Source organism: Coffea arabica, chromosome 2c (assembly GCF_036785885.1).
Source record: "Coffea arabica cultivar ET-39 chromosome 2c, Coffea Arabica ET-39 HiFi, whole genome shotgun sequence".
NCBI classification, from domain to species: Eukaryota; Viridiplantae; Streptophyta; class Magnoliopsida; order Gentianales; family Rubiaceae; genus Coffea; species Coffea arabica.
Genome location: NC_092312.1, coordinates 2,266,220 through 2,285,569, shown reverse-complemented (window position 1 = coordinate 2,285,569; position 19,350 = coordinate 2,266,220). Strand labels below are relative to the sequence as shown.

Sequence of the window (19,350 nt, the reverse complement as noted above, 5' to 3'; positions counted from 1 at the left end):
ATGTGTCTTTATATATGTTAAATTCATTTTTTACCCTTTAAACAATTTATCATTTTTTTAGTTGGTCAAATGAAAGCTTTTACTTCTACAACCGGTATCCAACCACTACATCTGAAATCGTGCCACTTCTTCTAAGTAGGATCCAACGGCTATATTGCACACAAGTCCATCTTATGGTTCAAATTAAATTTCTACCACAACAGACAAAAGAATTATTTCTGTGCTGAAGTGATGTCCGTAAAAATACTACTAGGTATGTGATTATATCCGGTAACTCGGTTGTGTCCCAGTTACCGTTACACTAGCACTTATTCTAGCGTGAGGAAACAGTAGTTAACTTTAGTTGCAAGATGGCAGGTTAGTTTTTAGTCGTCGACCTTTAGTTTATCTTTCTTGAAGTTTAGAAACAGATTAGATTAATAAAATAAAAATGGAGAAGATGATTCATTGTGACAGACGCAGTAGGCATCCTGTATGTATGTGTATAGAGTATAGACAGACCTGACTCTAATTTTAGAGAGAATTTTTAGGGTCGGGAAAGCGGTAGAGCAAAACGAAAAGAGCAGAAAACGGAGCCTATTATTTTCTGACAACCACCCTAAAATTTCTCACCTCTTCTGCTTCAAACAACAATCAGTCGATCCTTTCTATTTCCTTTCATTTTCAAGTTCCCTTAACGGGTCTGCTACTTTGAGTTACCCATGGTTACAATAATAATGTCTTCTCTGCCCACTAAAACGACGACGAAATGGTCTCCGACCTCCTTTCAGCTCCGATTAGCGTTCACCACCCGAAAGTCTCCTCCGTCCGTGCCCTTTTTCAGGACCCGAATACTGAAGCTTGATCGCCGAGTTCGGATGTTTTCAGTTTTTGCCGACGCTTCAGCAGCTAGGAACCATAATAATAAGAAAGCCGAACGTGGTCGTTCTGGAGATTCTTGGGCAGTTAATCCGAATTCAACAGCCGACGGCTTCGCTGGCTGGACCGATGGTGAACAATCACAAGACTCTCATCCCAAGCACTCCCTTAAAGGTGATTACTTTCAACATCAGATTGTATCTATATATAATTACATTTAAATTTGTCTGGCTGCTAGCGTGTTGTTGTACTGTGGGTGTTACAAGGTTGAAGCATTTGTATTGGTGATTTCCTAATTCTGATGTTTTTGGGTTTGCAAGCAGTTGTAGACTAATAAAATAACACTTTTGAAGTAGTTCGTTTTCAGGAATTGTGGGAGCAGGGGTGGCTGGGGTTGTTATTGTGGCTGGTCTCACCTTCGCCGCATTGTCCATGGGCAAGCGAAACACTTCTGGTAGGTTTACTTTTTCAGCTGTCACTTTCTTGTTGATCTGTCTTATGGTCAATCGAAACTGGGAAGTAAATAGCGGACGGGCTTGGTGTTGCCTTTCCAGGAATTTGTTTGCTCTGACCTTCACTGCCAAAAGAAATTTGTCAAGGTTTAGGATGCACAAGAATAAATCAATTGTGGTTTCAGGAAGTTTCCTTGGATTAGTGTAAGCAGTGCCAAAATGAAAAATCCTAAATGTTTATAGGCATTGCCGTGTCTTTCCTTTTGGTTGGAGCTAACGGTGATACTTGTACACCTCTGTTCTTTGTTGAAGATGTAACTATGTAGATAAAGCAACTGAAAATAGTAATCCTGCACCCGCTGCTTATTCGATTGTATGGGTTTTTTTTTTTCTGGTTTAGATGTTTGTTCTTGTATATTAGTTGGACATTTGAATAGACAATGCATATTTTGATGTATGTAGGAGTTAAACCACAGATGGAGCCCCTAACAACAACCCAGCAAGAAGTGTCATTGGCATCTGATAATCACAATGATGACAATGAAGAAGATACAAATGACAGCAAGAATGAGACTGTAGATGCTAGCAGTCAAGAAAGCATGACAAGTGTAGACAAGAATGTCTTTTCAAGTAGTGGAAAAACTGAAGTTACTGAAAACAAAGATGGTTATGATACTAATGTGGGTGAGCCATCAAGTAATGGTGCTTTTGCTAATAAGATGCCCGTTCAACCAGATTTACAAAATGAATCATCCATTAATGTTACATCAGTTGCTTCTGAAGACTTGCCTAATCCACCAGAGACCAAGATCTCTGGTGGATCTTTTGCCACCTTAGGTTCTGAGAGTGACAGTGTTAATCCTGTGACTGAGAAACCAAAGCCACCCAGTGAACTTCAACCTGAAGGAGAAAAGTCAATTACCAACTCTTCCGAGAAAGAAATTGAAAATTCAAACTCTTCGTCTGAATTATCTCAAGATGGATACACCACCTTAGGTGCCTCTCTGGATTCACAACTTGAGGGAGTTTCAGAGACCAAGATTATGCACGATATGGGTGGGGAAACTAGAAGTTCACCTGCATACCAAGATGTTGGCCTGGAAAAAACAAAGGAGATTTCAGCTGGTGGAGAGAAGTCATCTCTGGCATTGCATGATGTGACTGTAACTGAATCATCCGCAGCATTGATTTCGGATGTGTCCTATCCTTTCTCCAATGAACAACTTGGCAATATCTATCAAAATAATACTGAAACCAAATCATCTATCGAGTTGAATGGTCTTGGAATCACCTTTACTTCTGCTGGCATACCTGCTCCAATAGTTGTCTCAACATCTCTGAAGGAAGCTCCTGGGAAAGTTTTGGTTCCTGCTGCTGTTGATCAAGTTCAAGGTCAGGCATTAGCTGCATTGCAAGCTTTAAAGGTACTTTGGTTACATTCTTCTGTTAAATTTACTTCTGTGGCAAGATAATTAATTGTCTAATTTCATAACTTGAGGTAAATTTTTTCTCTCTCGCTCTTTAAAATTTGTTTGGTAAACTCCAGTATACCTATATTTTCTCAAGTTTTCTGAAATTTATAACTAATAAACAAGTATAAACTTGAATGGGCAAAGTAAGCTGTTTATTGACGGGCATATCTTAAGTTGACAAGGGATGCCGTTTAACTTTTTCATGTATTTGGTTGAGCAATCAACAGATTAAAACTTCAAATGCAAGAGAGAGTTTTAAAGAAAAATGTCATCTGGTGTGTTGTTCTTACGGTCTACAAATAGAAGAGCACCTATATTTTGCTTCAATTATAAGCTCATTTCCATGGTATATGCCTGAGGCTATTCTAGCCACCTTAAGTGGGAAAATTAAAGTGCAATATTGGCAGTTATGAAGGCCACCAGATGTTTAAAATTTGTTGAGTGATCTTTACAAGAGTTTGTGTTATATGACTTTACAATTGTATTACAAGGTTTTTTACTTTAATGGAAAGTTTTTGATTTGAAATTGATTAGGTTATTGAGGCTGATGTTCAACCAGGAGATCTTTGTACTCGTCGAGAATATGCTCGATGGTTGCTTTCAGCCAGCAGTGCCTTGTCCAGGTACAAAATCTCCTACTTGCCCAAAAAACAAACATAGACTCATTCTACCATCGATAAAAGAATTGTTGAGATACATTAGCATACTACATTTATCCAGTGCATGATCAAACAAAATGCATGTTTATATGGACTGAGGAACTTCCTTTGCCACTTCAAGTGGAAAATATGCCAAGTTTAGCATTTCCTTCAATATGCATACACTTCAAATGACTTGGATGATTCTAGAGTTAACTTCAATTTCCTGTAGGAGTACAGTTTCAAAGGTCTACCCTGCAATGTATATAGAAAATGTCACAGAACTTGCATTTGATGACATTACAGCTGAAGACCCAGATTTTCAATCTATTCAAGGTAGGAGCATATGCTGATTTTTGAGTTTTAACAGCTTATCATTGAATCCTGAATGTGTGAGGCATTTCAGGTTTGGCAGAAGCTGGTCTAATTTCCAGTAAGCTTTCAAGACGTGACATGCAGTCTTCTCTAGATGATGATCCTCAACCTATCTTTTTCTCTCCTGAAAGGTATATCACTAAGGACTTCCATGCTTCTGGTTAAACAGGCACTTTATCACATATCAATATCTAGTGTCTGTTCACAGAAAGGAATTAAACGAGTGGTTTTAATGCTTCTTTAATTCATTATTAGTATATGATTTCAACATTGCCGTTCCATGTACTTTTTGGTTACTCATGCAGTTTGAACTGGTATTCCTCTCCATGGTGAGCTCAATATGTTGCGCTTACACTTTTTTGCTGAGTTTTGTTCAATAAATATCTTCCTGATGCTATTAATGTTCAGTGTGTTTTTGTTTTGGAAACTGTTTTCTCTAAATGTAATGACTAGCAGTGCCTTTGACAATAATGGTCTGCATAAATGGGGTGTATAGCCCAATATCACCATAGTTGCGGGCATTATTAACCATTTGGATTGAAGAAGAACAAGCAATATCTTCCTCATGCTGTTAACGTTGACAGATAACTTTTGTTTTGCAGTTTCCAAGATTTTAGTTGAGTGCTTAGATCCACTTCCTCTCTGTATTTATCAAACTTTTTCTCTATTATAGCCCTTTGACGCGTCAGGATCTTGTAAGTTGGAGGATGGCCCTAGAGAAGAAACAGCTTCCAGTGGTTGACAAAAAGGTACCATAAGTTCAACAATATTATATTTCCCGTTTGCGCAATCAAATTTAACTAAAGATAAAATTATTTACGTCCCTTGTGGACAGACTGTACAGCAACTTTCAGGTTTCATAGATATTGACAAGATCAATCCAGATGCTTGGCCTGCAGTTGTGGCTGACTTGGCAGCTGGAGAACACGGGATCATGGCCCTTTCTTTTGGTGTGATAAAATTGTTCTTGATCCTGTTATTGTAGTGATCTCACTTGTTTATGAAGGTAAAACTGGCTTAGTTCTTTGACAGGATATACAAGACTGTTCCAGCCAGATAAACCTGTGACAAAAGCTCAAGCTGCTATTGCTCTTGCAACTGGGGAGGCTTCTGATATTGTTAGTGAGGAACTTGCGCGTATTGAAGCTGAGTCAATGGCAGAAAAAGTTGTTGCTGCACAGAATGCTCTAGTAGCTCAAGTAGAGCAAGATATCAATGCTACTTATGAGAAGGAGCTTCAACAGGAAAGGGAAAGGAGTGGTGCTGTAGAGAAATTGGCAGTGGCAGCAAAGCAAGAACTGGAGAAGTTAAGAGCTGAGCGAGAAGAAGAAACTCTTGGATTGATGAAGGAACGAGCTGCGGTTGACTCAGAAATGGAAATTCTTTCCAGGTTGAGACGGGAAGTGGAGGAGCAGTTGCAGTCACTCATGAGTAACAAGGTGGAAATTACATATGAAAAGGAAAGGCTCAGCAAGCTTCGTACAGATGCAGAAACTGAGAATCAAGAGATTGCACGACTGCAGTATGAGCTGGAGGTTGAGCGGAAAGCATTGTCCATGGCCAGGTAATAATGTGAACTAGTTATTAATTTGGGATAATTTCAGAAACCTCCCTTGAGTTTTCATGAAATATCACCTAGCTTCCCTAAACTTTTTAAAATCTCACTTAGCACCCTTGAAGTGATAGTAGGGCCAATACTAATATCAAAGGTGATGAATTGTCAATAATACCCTCATATTTAAATTTTCTGAACTTGTTTTTCTTTCTCTAAGTTTCCTACTTTTCTTTAACAATATCTATACAAACATACGTGCATACATACATACACATGCATATATATATATATATATATATATATATATATATATATATGTATAATTGAATTGCAAATGTCAATGAAATATAGGATTTAATCAATGAAATATTCAATGCACTTGGAGAAGAATAGCTGTAGGTTTTTTTTATTTTTTCCCTTTTTTGGTGTTTCACAACTTTATTTATTTATTTATTTATTCCTATTTATGTAGAGCGCAAGAGAAATAAAGTATTGAAACTCCAAATAGTTTTTCAAATTCTGACTTTTTCTATAATAAAATTTTCGTATTTCACACCCATAAAAAAGACTGTCTATTTTGAGTAAATTTTTTGTATGATATTGAAGTTGAATTTCATCTATTACTAAGTTTTTTTTGCTCAAATGTATGATTTTACATGCTAATTACCTTCAACGTTATGAAGGCTCTATTTGTAGAAATGGTTTAAAAAATAGTATTTACTTTTACTATATCTTCCTACTGTAGAAGTGACTATTGGCTGTAATATAAAATCTTTCCAATTTTCATCTCCTCACTTTTAAGATGGTTCCAATTTAGTACTTTTTTCTTTGGTTTGTAAAATGTTCATTTTTTTAATAGCATAAGGGTATTAAAGGCACTAAAATAATCTCTCTCCTCAAACTTGAATTTTTTAATATTACTTTTGGTTAGAAGGGCTTCCTATGTTACCAAAATGTCAATTCAAGGGGTGCTAAGTGAGCTCGGTGATATTTCATAAAACTTCAGGGGAGGTTTATGATAAGTTTTATGAAATTATCCCTATTAATTTTCCTTCGAAAAGATAGACCCGGCATTTGCAATGGTTTATGGAACGAAAGGGTCAATATGTGGATGGGTAGAGAGAGTCTTTGCTTCTGCATACCAAGTGATTGATATTGCTGAGGATTGAGGGAAAGTTAGGACAAGTTTTGCGTAATTGATAGATAGTTACTATGTGCCTATGATGTGTCAGTCAATTACCTTCAAACTGAACTTCTAGGACTCATAAATTTGAATATTAAATAAATTCACGTTCTTGAGTGACGCAACCATCTTCTTTTTCAGCCTATGTCTATCTACAAGGGCAACCAATATTGGATATTAACTTATTATCAGCAATCGATTTGATTTTGGAACAAGTCAAGGCATTACCAGAATCAATGTCTACATCAAAGTACTCAACTTTCTTGCAAACTGGTTTATACAAATTCAGTTTCAATCTCATTTTTTGCCTCTGCTCCTATACTCCTGTAGTTTCTTAAACTTTTAAACTCCTAGTACTGATGTAGCAGGAAAACATGACAAAGAAACTTGACACTTGCTGATTTATCTAAACTTTTTTTTTTTCAACATGATCTTGATGTTTCCCTCACCATTGCTCTAGCCAAGTTTGCCTTTTTAAGTGATTTTAAGGTGCAATGTAACATCTGAAAGTTCATAGTCATCTAATATAATGCTTGCATGCCAATTACTAGAGATCATGCTTGCAAATTTTGGTCTACATTTTTTTCATCTGTTATTTCTGTAAATATTTAACCAGAGCATGGGCTGAAGATGAGGCCAGAAGAGCAAGAGAGCAGGCAAAATCCTTGGAAGAGGCTAGGGAACGTTGGGAGAGGCAAGGCATCAAAGTGGTGGTTGATGATGACCTCCGTGAAGAAGCAGATGTAGGAGTTACTTGGGTGGCTGCTGGAAAGGAATCCTCCCTCGAAGGAACTATTGATAGGGCAGAGAACTTGGTGGATAGACTGAAGGCCATGGCAGATGTTGTAAGAGGGAAATCTAGGTATACAATTGAAAAAATTATCCAGGTGGTGATCTCCATGATAGACAGTTTGAAGGAGGTAATCGCTAAAGGTGGCAGGCAGGCAGGAGAGCTAAAAGATATTGCAGTTTCGAAGTTTGGCAGCTCATTACAAGAGGCCCAACAGGTTTCAGTGCAATTTACCTCGGCTGTAAAGGAAGGAATCAAGCGGGTTGCGGGAGAGTGCAAGGATGGGGTTGAGAAAATCACTCAGAAGTTCAAGACATGAATGCTGCCTTCCCTTAGGATGCCTGCTTCTATGTTGTTTAACAATAGCAGTACAGGTGATGCGAGGCGGTACTGCTGCTGTGCTTCGAGTGCCGAGCGCATTGGCTGTCTGACCAAAATTGAGGAAAAGAAAAAGCTGCAGTCCTGCAGTGTAGGTGATGGAATCTTCGGGGGTTTGTTATCGAGGATTTGGTCAGGAACACTAGGTAATGCGATGTAGTTTTGAGGGAAGCTCACACTTCTGGCAAATACGGTGCTGTTGCACTTAAGAAGTTAGTTAGGAATTCTGTTGCAATTCGTTTCAGTTAGTTGCATGGTTAGTTGGTCAGCTTCAGTCACGTTTGCATGGTGGTGTAAGAAATTTCTATAAATAGCCAAATAAAAGAAAGGCTTGGCAGACAAGATTCATCACAAGATATTATCAATAAAATCTTCCTTTCCTTCCCTCATTTTTCTCTCAATTCATACGCCTTCCTCTTTTTATTCTTCCTTATTTTCTACTTCCGAGAATCATCAGGTTAATTCCTGACAGATTTACGTGCCCCTTATGAGCCTTACGTAACCAAATAAGCACGAAAGGCGGGTGGAGGGACAACAGTGCCTTCTTTTTTAAAAAAGAAAGGCATAACAGAGTACCTCTATTTACTGTAGAATTGTACACTCCATTGTTCCCCTATAACAGATAAGACGGAAAATAAGAGATCATTTTTGATGGATCGAGCATTAGTGTCCGTACAATCTATGTGACTTCTCTTTATTTGGGCATGTTGCGAAGCTTCCTAGTTCCAATGGTAACTCATCATAACGTAGAGTCAAAATATATATATATATATATATATATATATATATATATATTTATATTGGGGTTAGTCTGAAATCAACCTGGAATGGTAGAATTTAGAACATTGACTCTTCGCCTAACAACAAAGCTCTACACATGTAGAAGAAAATTTAAAATTTTTCTATTTTACTTATCGTAGCATTTTTATGCGTTTACTCTCCTTAAAATACGACGTGAAAACGTTCTTCTATAACAACTTATCTGTAACATACACAAGTCACAATATTTATTTACCACGAAATAAACTCTTTTTAACAATATTATAAGCAATATGGCTGTGGAAACGTGCTCTTCTTTTCAACTAAACTAATATAAATACTCGTGCTACGCATAGTAAAGGGTCCAATTAAATATAATTGAATATTTAATTTGATAAGTAAATAAAATACTTACAAATATTTTGCCTTTGATTTGATAATTTTCTACGAAGATGTGAACATTCTTTACACCAATCAACTCTGAGTACGAACACCAGTATTGGGGATTTAATTAATTTGATTGATTTTTGTAGAGTTCGTACTATAAACGAGAATCCACGATTTTTGCATAAATTAATATGTTGGTCAAACAATACACCTCCTTTTTCCTGACAATTAAAAGTATACATAATTCAAAATTATCTTTTGTTTTAGACAGTTTGTAAATAATATTATATAAAAATATATACATATAAATAATGTATACCTCTGTTTTTAAATCTTAAAGATAAGAAGCATCATAAATATAAGAGCAAAGTATAAATTACTACTGAAATCTCTAATTTCTATGTTAACATTGTGTCTGTTAAAAAGAAATTGTAATGTATGATGCAGAAAACTATATGAAAATTAAAAACATATGAAAATAATTACCTAATAATAGTATCGATTACATCATTACAATAAATACACACTATTTTCAGTCATTACAATAAATACAAATCATTTTTTCAAAATGAGATTGATATGATTGTCCACAATTTTTTTGCATAACTCATGAAACATATTGTCTATATCGATGCTTTGAATGTAAAAGACCATGCTCCATTCAACTGAAGCATAATTTCTTCTAGAAAATGATTGGAATAGGTAACTCCACTCCTTCGGAAATCAACTGCTATACTCCAAAGGAGGGGGTTAACGACCAGAGACAATCCACAAGAACTTAACAATTGGCGCGTTGCAAATCCCACCACGTCCTCGCCACAGAGAGAGAGAGAGAGAGAGAGAGAGAGAGAGAGAGAGAGAGAGAGAGATAGATATAATGCTTCTCTTATAACGAAAACAAATAGTTTTCCCCATCACAAACCGTCCCAACTTACTCCCAATCAGAAAATCTCAAGGCAACAACAATTCCTAGTTTCCCCGCGTAACGGCTTCACAATTCATAGCAATTCCATGTAACACATAAAAATAGTCCATCTGCAACTAGAAAAAGTGAAAATCTTGACTGACAAATGGATCATTTTGAAGTAATAAAGCATAATTCTACATAATTTAGACTCGTTCAAAATCATGTTCTTACTCCTTAACCATAGACTTAGTCTTCTCTACATGAAAAACAAATACATGGTAAAACTAACTGAATTCATGAACTAAAATGCCTGTTGACAAAAACTTAGTTCTTCAAATAGCAAAACAAAACAAACTAAAACAGGCTTCACTTCTTCTTTTCACCACCTCCAGCAGCCCTGCAGAAATCCAACAAAAGATTTTTAGGCCACAAAAGTTTGTTAAAAAAGTCCAAGCAAAGCCTTCAGTGACTTTTACTCTTTAATGAAGCCTCTTAACTAAAAACACTAGATTGGTTTTCTTATTTATTTACTCTCTCTCTCTCACATAGATTGATGGCAAGTTGGGCTAGGTATATTTACCTCATCTTGCGGACAACATTAGACATTTCCTCCCTCTTCTTCTTTGCCCTCTTGTGAGTGCCCAACTTTCTCTTAGCTACCTTCAAAGCACGCTTGTCCTTTCCAACTTTAAGAAGCTCAGTAATTCTTTTCTCATATGGCGCAAGTCCAGCAACTTCCCTTATGAGGTTTCTGACAAAGTGCACTCTTTTGCTTGTTTTCTGTGGCACCAAAAATGGAATAAGCCACAAAAAACAGAAAAGAATAAAATAAAGAGGACAAACAACTTATATGTGCACTACCCAGTCCCATCCTCAACAATGCCAACATGAAGCCTAGACTAATTGATCATAACCAAATAGAAATTAATAAAATCTTCTGATATATGTTTGCAATGATGTCCCTGGGCAGGGAGGGCCACCAAAACAAAAAAAATGCCTGACACAACTGGATGTTTTAGCGTGCAAGAATTAAGGCCGATAAAAAGCCTCAGATTAGCATATTGGCTCATTAGTCATGGCAGTAACAGCCCCCACAATATTCATTGCAGGTGCGCAGACTAGCTGTTGCTGCTCATACCAATCTTTGTCCTCATAGGCAATTGTCATCCAAGACCGACAGGGAACCATGAGAACCATAACATGCAATATATGGGTCATAGACAGAACGTATGAAGCATACATTGTATATCATTGGAGGTAACCAAAAATCAGAACAAACTAAATCAGCTTCACACTGAAAAAGTATGCAACTTACAACAATTACAAAGCTACAATAAACCTCACTAGAAAAAAGATAAAACTAGTTTCTAATTGAGCACCAACACAATACGAAAGTAAAAATTCCAATAAATCTCAGTCATTCCCAAAGGCTTCAAAATTACAGATTACTTGTAACAAACTTTGGGATAAAAATTTGTAATTTGGCAGCACAATTCGCCAAGAAAACAAGACCCAGACGTTCACAATGTCTTCACTAAGTGTGCAGACAAACATATACAAGATCATATACTTGCTTCGGTTGTATTCAGATTCTTCTGTTCCGCAAAATTCATGCAATACACGGAGGGAAGTCCACTTGAAAATAAAAGAAAACTACTACGAAATGCTTCGATACGATCCAAATCAACCAAAAAGAAAAGAAATAGCAATAGTTGATGCAAACTTTGCATTCATACAAAGAGCAACAGATAAGACACAAGCCAAGATGTATAGGAGAAAAGGACGTACCCCTTTCCTATCAGAAGGGCGGGGAGCCAATTCCTTCTTGGTGACAACATGACCCCTGTTCAGTCCCACAAATAGCCCTGTATTTGGCTGCTTCGGAGCCATCACCTATTTCACCAAGCAAAACATTTTAGTCTACTTTTGCATGTATATAGCCCGGACTTTTATTCAATAAAAAAAATCATAACTTCTAGTTAAACATCCAAATATGACAGTCCAATTCATAACAAGAATCTTTAAGACCTGCAAACTGAATCCGGGATCTTTAAGACAAAGCTCTTACTACTTGAAAACTAGTGAATTCACGGAAAATGGTGTAGATAACAAAAGTGGGGGGAGGGTGGAAAAATATAACAAAATGCAAAAACAGCAAAAATATATCTGTATTAGACTAATGGCTAAGCATTATCAGGTGAAAGAAGAAGAAGAAGAAACTAGTCAAACTCGAAAAGGGTTACCTTCTTTCAATTCGTTTGATCGGCGAACTTCGGAGGCTGAAAATTGCGAGACAACTAGGGTTTTTGGGGGGGGCAAATTTATATTAGTGTTGACGGAGTGGGTTGGACTGTGGGTCCAGATCCTAATTAAGAAACCAGTGAAGGAATGGGCCAATAGTCGGCCTCATTGTATGAAGTCCAATCAAGATGACAAAGCCCACGTAATAAACCAGCGGATCCTCTCCAAAAGTCTGTCATTAATTGCTATGGACCTGTAATTACAGGGAGTAATTTGAATTTAAAAAAAAAGAAAAAGAATGTATTTGAGCATGAAAGAATCCCTTAATATAGACATGCAAGTACACGGTGTAATTGCTATGAACCTCATATTATAAAGTCAAAAATTGGATTGTAGACAAATAGCAAAATACTATTTGGATTGCCATTTTCTGTCAGAAAATTGCGTCGTTTTTCGTGATTATATTTTTCTATTATCTTTTTCTCTTACATACATCAAATCGTTACAGTAATTTTTTCATAAAAAATGACGAAAAATGCAAGGAATCAAATTATTCTCTCTCTCTCTCTATCTCTCTCTCATGAAATTAGGGATTGTTTTTTAGCGTTATTATATTACGTGATATTTCTAAAATTTAAGTGGAGGCTAGTGGTATTTGACAAAAACATAAGGGGAGGTTTCCGAGATTATTCCATTTAATTTTTTGTCACGAGCGTTGTCACGTGACCTCCTTCTAACGTTGGGCGTCTCATCATGGAATGAAATGGCCACACGTCCATTGAAAATCACAGAATTCCACAGTTTGTGCCACAACCCATCATCAAGGAGATTTTGAGATCTCGTCAGGAAAAAACTCGCAAGTGACAAATGGATCGGTGGTAAGATAACTTTTTGTTGATAAAATGGATTGGTGGTAAGCTTTTTCCCCTTTCCGGAAAAGGATTAGTGGCAAGCTAACTTTTGTTGTTGATAGAAAGAATCTAGAAAACTGCTATAGTAAAAACTGCTGAGTGCTGAGTGACGCTGTGTGACTCCATTGGGTAGTTGAGTCCGAGTTGACCTGCAGGTATAACGATAACGCCCAGCCCATTTTCATCTCTCCCCGCCCCGCACCAAATTTTGTTTGATTCTTCTTTCTCTACCTTATAGTAGTTTCTTTTCTCTCCAGATTGATCCTCTTGGTGGCCAACTCTTTCATCCCCTCAATGATTGACAGTCAAAATAACTCAATGCTTCCGTGATCTGAGTTCATTGTGGACCCTCAACAACAAACGAGGTTGCTCTCAAGTCCAAGGGCTTTCGACTTCCTGGGCAAAATCTTGCTCGTGGTTTGATGCTTCGGCTTTCTCGTTTTCTGCTTTTCATTGGATAAGTGGTCAGCGCACGAATCTGCTACTATTTGGGCTTCTCACACTTTAGCCAAACAAATGTCCAGCCATTTAGGATCAAAGAGATGATCAGTCACTTGTGCACTTGTTGAGGGGATCAAGTAATAGAAAGCCAATTGTGTATTTATTTCTCTTACATTGATCTTTAACTGGTATTGGACATTGCAGCTTATAGTTTTTTAACAATCGTTTCTGTAAGTTCGATCAAGTTCAGTACTTTATTCCTCTCTTGATTAGTTACCTTTCTCCTAGTGGGTGGGACGCATTTTAATGCTTCTTGTTACTCTTAGTGCTCGTATTTTTTTGGAGGGTGGTAATTTTGGTCTTAAGTTATTTGTTTGAATCATATCCTGGTGGATTATGTTCTTCTTTCAAGGCCTATTGCCGAGAGAGATGTGCATAATTAGTTGGACTTTTTCCAGCAAATTGAGCAGATTCTAATCTTGGCCTCTTTAAAATTGCAAAACCGAATAAAGTCTCGATCTTGGTTACCTCGAACTCATAGAATTCAAATTATCCATTCAAATTTGGAGGGTTGCACTAGTAAACTGATTATGAACTTGACTTTTTGCTATATACTCTTTTAAGTGCCCTCCAAGTTTCTGACCGTTCTCACCTAAATAGCTCACTTGAAGTCATTATCCCGCAGTCATGCCCGGTAGTTTAAATCTGGTCGGTGATTTTTTCGGAATTATGTGAGATATTTACAATTTGATTGGCAATGTCAATCTTTTGTGGCCTCCCAATCCTTGAGTGTGTTTACTGTATAGCATGTGCCCGTTGGGCCTGGAAACGCTGTCTCCACACTGCAGGCCATGACAGTGAGACTTGGGGGTTTGCCACTGCTGAAGAATTCGAACCTGTACCCAGGCTCTGCCGCTACATACTTTCTGTTTATGAAGATGATCTTCGGCATCCTCTGTGGGAACCTTCGGGAGGCTATGGGATTAATCCAGATTTGATAATCCTGAAACGAACTTACGAACATACACTAGGACGAGCACCTCCTTATCAGTTGTATCTCGATCATGATCTTGCTGATATAGTTCTTGCCATTAGAGGCCTTAATTTGGCCAAGGAGAGTGATTATGCTGTTCTCTTGGATAACAAGTTGGGAATGAGAAAGCTTGATGGAGGATACGTGCATAATGGCTTGTTAAAAGCTGCTGGATGGGTATTAGATGCGGAGTGTGATATTCTGAAAAAACTGGTTCAGGATTATCCAAATTATACTCTAACATTCGCAGGACATTCTCTTGGGGCAGGCGTGGCGGCACTTTTGACAATGTTGGTGGTGCAAAATCTTGATAGGTTGGGAAATATTGAGAGGAAGAGGATTAGGTGTTATGCTATGGCATCTGCTAGATGTATGTCACTAAACTTGGCAGTGAGGTATGCAGACGTCATCAATTCTGTTGTGCTTCAGGCAAGTTCCTAAATATTTCTCACTGCCTTTCATGCTTATTTTCAAGCTACTAAGTGAATGCAAACATGCTGCCATGGTCAAGAAAGCATGCAAATAGTCCCTGAATTCGAGGTTTTCACTATTTTACTCATGACAAGGCTTTAAGTTTACATTTCACCAAATCAGATGCATGGAAGTTGAATTGTATAGAATATGTCTTGAGTGTTGGTTAGTTGAAATTCTACTTTACCACTTCTAGCATGTGAAAAACCATATGCTTAACAATTTCTTTATCCCCCTGGTAGAATGGGGAAATCTCATCCAAGTGGTTAACCAGTTGCACTAGTTTTGTCAAGGCAAAAGCATAGGATCTTGGTCTGCATTTCCTTTTCTCTGCTTTTGCCCTTATGCTCTTCTTTGACTGCATACTACTTCCATTGATTAATGCCATTTACATTTTAAGCTTGCAGGAATTTCGGTTTTAAGCCCTCTATAGTGTATACTGTAGTAAGAGTTTGGAAGTAATATTGCCAACTGCTTTCTATCTTTTTTAGTTTCTTTTTCGAAAATACACTGATGACATGTGCATCACAGCTAATAATGAGTCTCTTTGCTGTAATAGGATGACTTTTTGCCTCGTACAGCCACCCCATTGGAAGATATATTCAAGTCACTTTTCTGGTAAAGACCATCTTCAAGCTTTGCACTTCCTGTTGCTACTGCACTGGGAAGTTAATGCAAAAATGGGCAAAATATTAAACAGATCGCAAACACTATAATTTGCAATTCATTTTTGGGATTTATAATTAAACAGATGGGCAAAAGTACCTTAAAGCTTTCAATTTTAAGCTAATATTTGCCTTTATTCCTATTTTTTTTCTAATTAGAGTCCATAAAAGTAGTTGGCTCACTCAAAGGTATGACATGCTCTATTCTTTTGTATATGGTATCAAAAGATTTTGCTTTGCCATGTCATCAGATGTCAACCCTAGTTTATTTCAAGCCTTATTATCTTACTGTTTTTTCTTTTACAATTTGGACAGTTTACCATGCCTATTGTGCCTAAGGTGCATGAGAGATACATGCATATCAGAGGAGAAGATGCTCAAAGATCCAAGGAGACTTTATGCACCTGGTCGCCTTTATCACATTGTGGAGAGAAAGCCTTTTAGGTAAGCCTACAAAAAATTAATTCACCATTACCATGGTCATCAATCATTCTCTTGAAAATTTGGTTGTTTTAGATGCAAACGTTGGTTAATGAAAATCATCAGTGATTTTTAGATGTCGCACTGTGGGTTATTGGAATTGTAGTATTTCATTATAGGAAAAATCGTCCAAAACGTCCCTCACATTTTATAAAATGACTTTTTTCGTCCTTCACTTTTAAAAGTGTAATTTTATATCCCTTACATATTTACATCGGTCAAATTTAGTCCATAACTAGGTTTCCGATCATTTTTTGGCTGGAATCCACCACGTGCAAGGCACGTGATCATTTTTAAAGGGTAAATTTGTCAAATTATATTTTACATAATCTAATCTATAGTCCTCCACATTTTATAAAACAAAATTTTCGTCCCTCACATTTTATAAAATGATTTTTTCATCCCTTACATTTCACAAAATGAATTTCTCCATCCCTCACATTTCAAAAAATGAATATTTCCATTCCTCACTAATTATGTGTGTGAGGGAAACCCTAAAAAAAATATATATGTGTGTGAATACATTTTGTTTAAACACATGTATATGTTTATTTGATTTTGCTTAATAATACGAATAGCATAAATATATGTACGTGTCTATTTGATTTCACTTAACAATACGAATACCATATATTATACGTGATCATTTGATTTCATCTGGTATTAGCTAGTAAAAAATCTTGCATTCATTGTCAAATTGGCCAATAAAACTATTTTCGGTCAAAATACAATAAGAATATGCCAAATAAGGTTCTATTGGTAAATATTAGTCATAATCATACAAAAAGAGAAGATAGCCCACAAGTTGAGCCCAATTACATACATGTGTTTATGCTATTATTATTAAGCAAAATCAAATAGACATATACATGTATTTAAAAAAAATGTATTCACACACATAATTAGTGAGAAATAAAAAATTTATTTTTTGAAATGTGAGGGATGGAGAAATTTATTTTGTGAAATGTGAGGGATGGAAAAATTTATTTTATAAAATGTGAGGGACTAAAAAATTTATTTTATAAAATGTGGAAAACTATAGATCAGATTATGTAAAATGTAATTTGACAAATTTACCCTTAAAAAATGATCACGTGCCTTGCACATGATGGATTTCGGCCAAAAAATGATCGGAAACCTAGTTAGGGACTAAATTTGACCGATGTGAATATGTAAGGGACATAAAATTACATTTTTAAAAGTGAGGGATGAAAAAAATTATTTTACAAAATGTGAGGGACGTTTTGGATGATTTTCCCTTCATTATATTCGGCTACTACAAAGTAGTATCATGAAGAAACATTGAATAATTAAAGGTCTTACGGATTTTTTTGAAGTTATAGATATAATAAGCTAATATTAAACAGGTTGAGTAATAAGCTAATATTGCGAAGACTTTGACTCTGATCAGGTTGAGTAACTCTAAAGGGGAATAATGATATCTATGCACCTTGAAGATGGTGGGGTATCGAACTGGAATGTGCCTTTATATTACCTAACTGATCAAATCAAATATAAGGACCCATACTTCCTTCTTATCCCTTCTTGCACGGCAGCCATTACAAACTTTTAGCTTCGCAAGGAGGATTGTGATCAATTTGTGTTTTTATTTTTATCAGCTGCTTTCTTCCAATTGCTAATCTGAACTTGTTCTCCTGCTAAACAAAGAGTGACTGAGTCATGATTTGTGTGAAGAAGTAGAAAATGGCATCTGCGTCCGGTAATGGTGTATAAATCTATGGAATGGTGGAGAATATCAGTTGTAATCATTCTTTATACATTTGTCCTTGTCAGGTGTGGAAGGTATCCTCCAGTTGTCAGAACTGCAGTGCCTGTGGATGGGAGATTTGAGCACATAGTTCTATCATGTAATGCCACGTCAGACCACGCCATCATTTGGATAGAGAGAGAATCCAGTAGGGCCCTGGAGGTGAGTTACTTTCAATTTTATACTTTCTATCTATTGCCAGTGAGTGAAGGCCCACCAGTATTCTATTATATAATGCTTGATTTTGATTGTGAACATCAAATAATTTGTTTACCAAGGAGTAAACTTAATTTTCCATGTAAGAGCTCATGATTCCTTCCCAACTTCTGAGCCAAGCTGGTTTTTAGTTTAACCAGTTAATACAAATGCTTTGTCTGTAAGTTGAACATTACGAGACATCTTTCAACAATTTCATCATTTCTTCTTTGGAGTCAAATTATTTTTCTTGGACTGGTAATTGTGTTATTCTGAGCCCTTTAAATTTCCTTTTCTTTCTTTTATTTGTTGGTCCAAATTCTTGAAGTTGTTGAGCTTAAAGAAAGCATGATGCTGATTTGTATGTCATGGTACCTTCCTCCTTTTCCTTCTTCACATGATAGACCTGAATCATTGATTGGACCAACCTATTGCCTTACTATGCCACAGCTAATGATTGAGAAAGATCATAGTCTGGACATCCCACCAAGACAAAAGATGGAGCAACAGGAGTCGATTGCGCGAGAGCATAGCGAGGAGCACAAGGCAGCTCTAAGGAGGGCTGTAACATTGGCTGTTCCTCATGCCTTTTCCCCTTCACAATATGGGACATTCCAAGATGAAGAGGGTAGACAATCCCACAGCACAGGTGGTGATTCTTCTTTTGGTTCATCAAACAGAAGCAAGGCAAAAGAAAGCTGGGATGAACTGATTGAGCGTCTGTTTGAGAAAGATGAGCAAGGCCACATGTTACTGAAAAAGCCACTCACTGATGACTCAAGTATGTAACATTATGATTGCAGCCTTTCCCGTGGTGATTTGGTGGACTGGACCCCTTTTGTCCATCTCAGAAGGAAGTCTGTGCAAAAAGGATGTTATTACTCCCGAGCTCTTCCATACAAGACACTAATTCCTTTATCCAAGCAGAGTGGCTTTTGCTGCAGAGGTGAATGAGATGACAAGCTCTTATCAGCATCGGATGTTGACGGCGTTGCGGGGCTGTGCGCGACATTTTTTTCGATTAAAGTTTAGTAAGTTTGTACTGTGAAAGCATGCAGGAGATGGATCGACGTGTATATCTTGGCATTCTTTGATGCATTAGGCGGAAGCCGCTATTGTGAATATAATATATATGTACATGCGCATAAAAGAGTTGTGTGCTATGATGTCTTCGGATTTGGCCCATTGGGCTTTGTTCATTGGCCCGAACTGCTTTAGCGTTTCACAAGAGCTGGCATTGAGAAAGGCCTTATGCGCGTCAAACTGCAGCCTATTTTCTGGACGACAACAGAGCACGCCCATTCGTGTCACTATTTTGCCTAATTGTACTCCCCAAAAAATAAAATAAAATATAACTTAATAAACAAGATTTGCCCACAAATTTTATTGAT

General features: G+C 37.0%; 3 protein-coding genes across 6 annotated transcripts; 2 read left to right on the top strand and 1 right to left on the bottom strand.

The window, feature by feature from the left end:
- Nucleotides 1–327: 327 nt before the first annotated feature.
- Nucleotides 328–8,090, top strand: LOC113725014 (uncharacterized). 2 transcript variants are annotated; one of them, XM_027247968.2, is made up of 10 exons: nucleotides 328–1,032; nucleotides 1,226–1,312; nucleotides 1,773–2,734; nucleotides 3,317–3,405; nucleotides 3,653–3,756; nucleotides 3,827–3,926; nucleotides 4,469–4,544; nucleotides 4,631–4,745; nucleotides 4,828–5,359; nucleotides 7,150–8,090. In XM_027247968.2, the coding sequence occupies exons 1-10, from the start codon at nucleotides 702–704 to the stop codon at nucleotides 7,640–7,642; spliced, it is 2,889 nt and encodes a 962-aa protein (XP_027103769.2). In that variant the 5' UTR covers nucleotides 328–701; the 3' UTR covers nucleotides 7,643–8,090. The 2 variants fall into 2 exon arrangements, with proteins under 2 accessions (XP_027103769.2, XP_027103770.2); XM_027247969.2 differs by having other exon boundaries at nucleotides 893–1,032; nucleotides 1,215–1,312.
- A 1,799-nt stretch (nucleotides 8,091–9,889) lies between these two features.
- On the bottom strand, nucleotides 9,890–12,124 carry LOC113725013 (large ribosomal subunit protein eL36y-like). The gene is made up of 4 exons (XM_027247967.2): nucleotides 11,998–12,124; nucleotides 11,543–11,647; nucleotides 10,335–10,534; nucleotides 9,890–10,151 (listed from the first exon to the last, which is right to left on the bottom strand). The coding sequence occupies exons 2-4, from the start codon at nucleotides 11,642–11,644 to the stop codon at nucleotides 10,121–10,123; spliced, it is 333 nt and encodes a 110-aa protein (XP_027103768.1). The 5' UTR covers nucleotides 11,645–11,647; nucleotides 11,998–12,124; the 3' UTR covers nucleotides 9,890–10,120.
- A 648-nt stretch (nucleotides 12,125–12,772) lies between these two features.
- On the top strand, nucleotides 12,773–19,125 carry LOC113725012 (uncharacterized). Of its 3 annotated transcripts, XM_027247964.2 has the most exons (7): nucleotides 12,789–12,873; nucleotides 12,969–13,061; nucleotides 13,164–14,809; nucleotides 15,411–15,469; nucleotides 15,832–15,960; nucleotides 17,791–17,926; nucleotides 18,410–19,125. In XM_027247964.2, the coding sequence occupies exons 3-7, from the start codon at nucleotides 14,105–14,107 to the stop codon at nucleotides 18,746–18,748; spliced, it is 1,368 nt and encodes a 455-aa protein (XP_027103765.1). In that variant the 5' UTR covers nucleotides 12,789–12,873; nucleotides 12,969–13,061; nucleotides 13,164–14,104; the 3' UTR covers nucleotides 18,749–19,125. The 3 variants fall into 3 exon arrangements, with proteins under 3 accessions (XP_071929496.1, XP_027103765.1, XP_027103766.1); XM_072073395.1 differs by having other exon boundaries at nucleotides 12,773–13,061; XM_027247965.2 differs by lacking the exons at nucleotides 12,789–12,873; nucleotides 12,969–13,061 and having other exon boundaries at nucleotides 13,077–14,809.
- The last annotated feature ends 225 nt before the right edge of the window (nucleotides 19,126–19,350 follow it).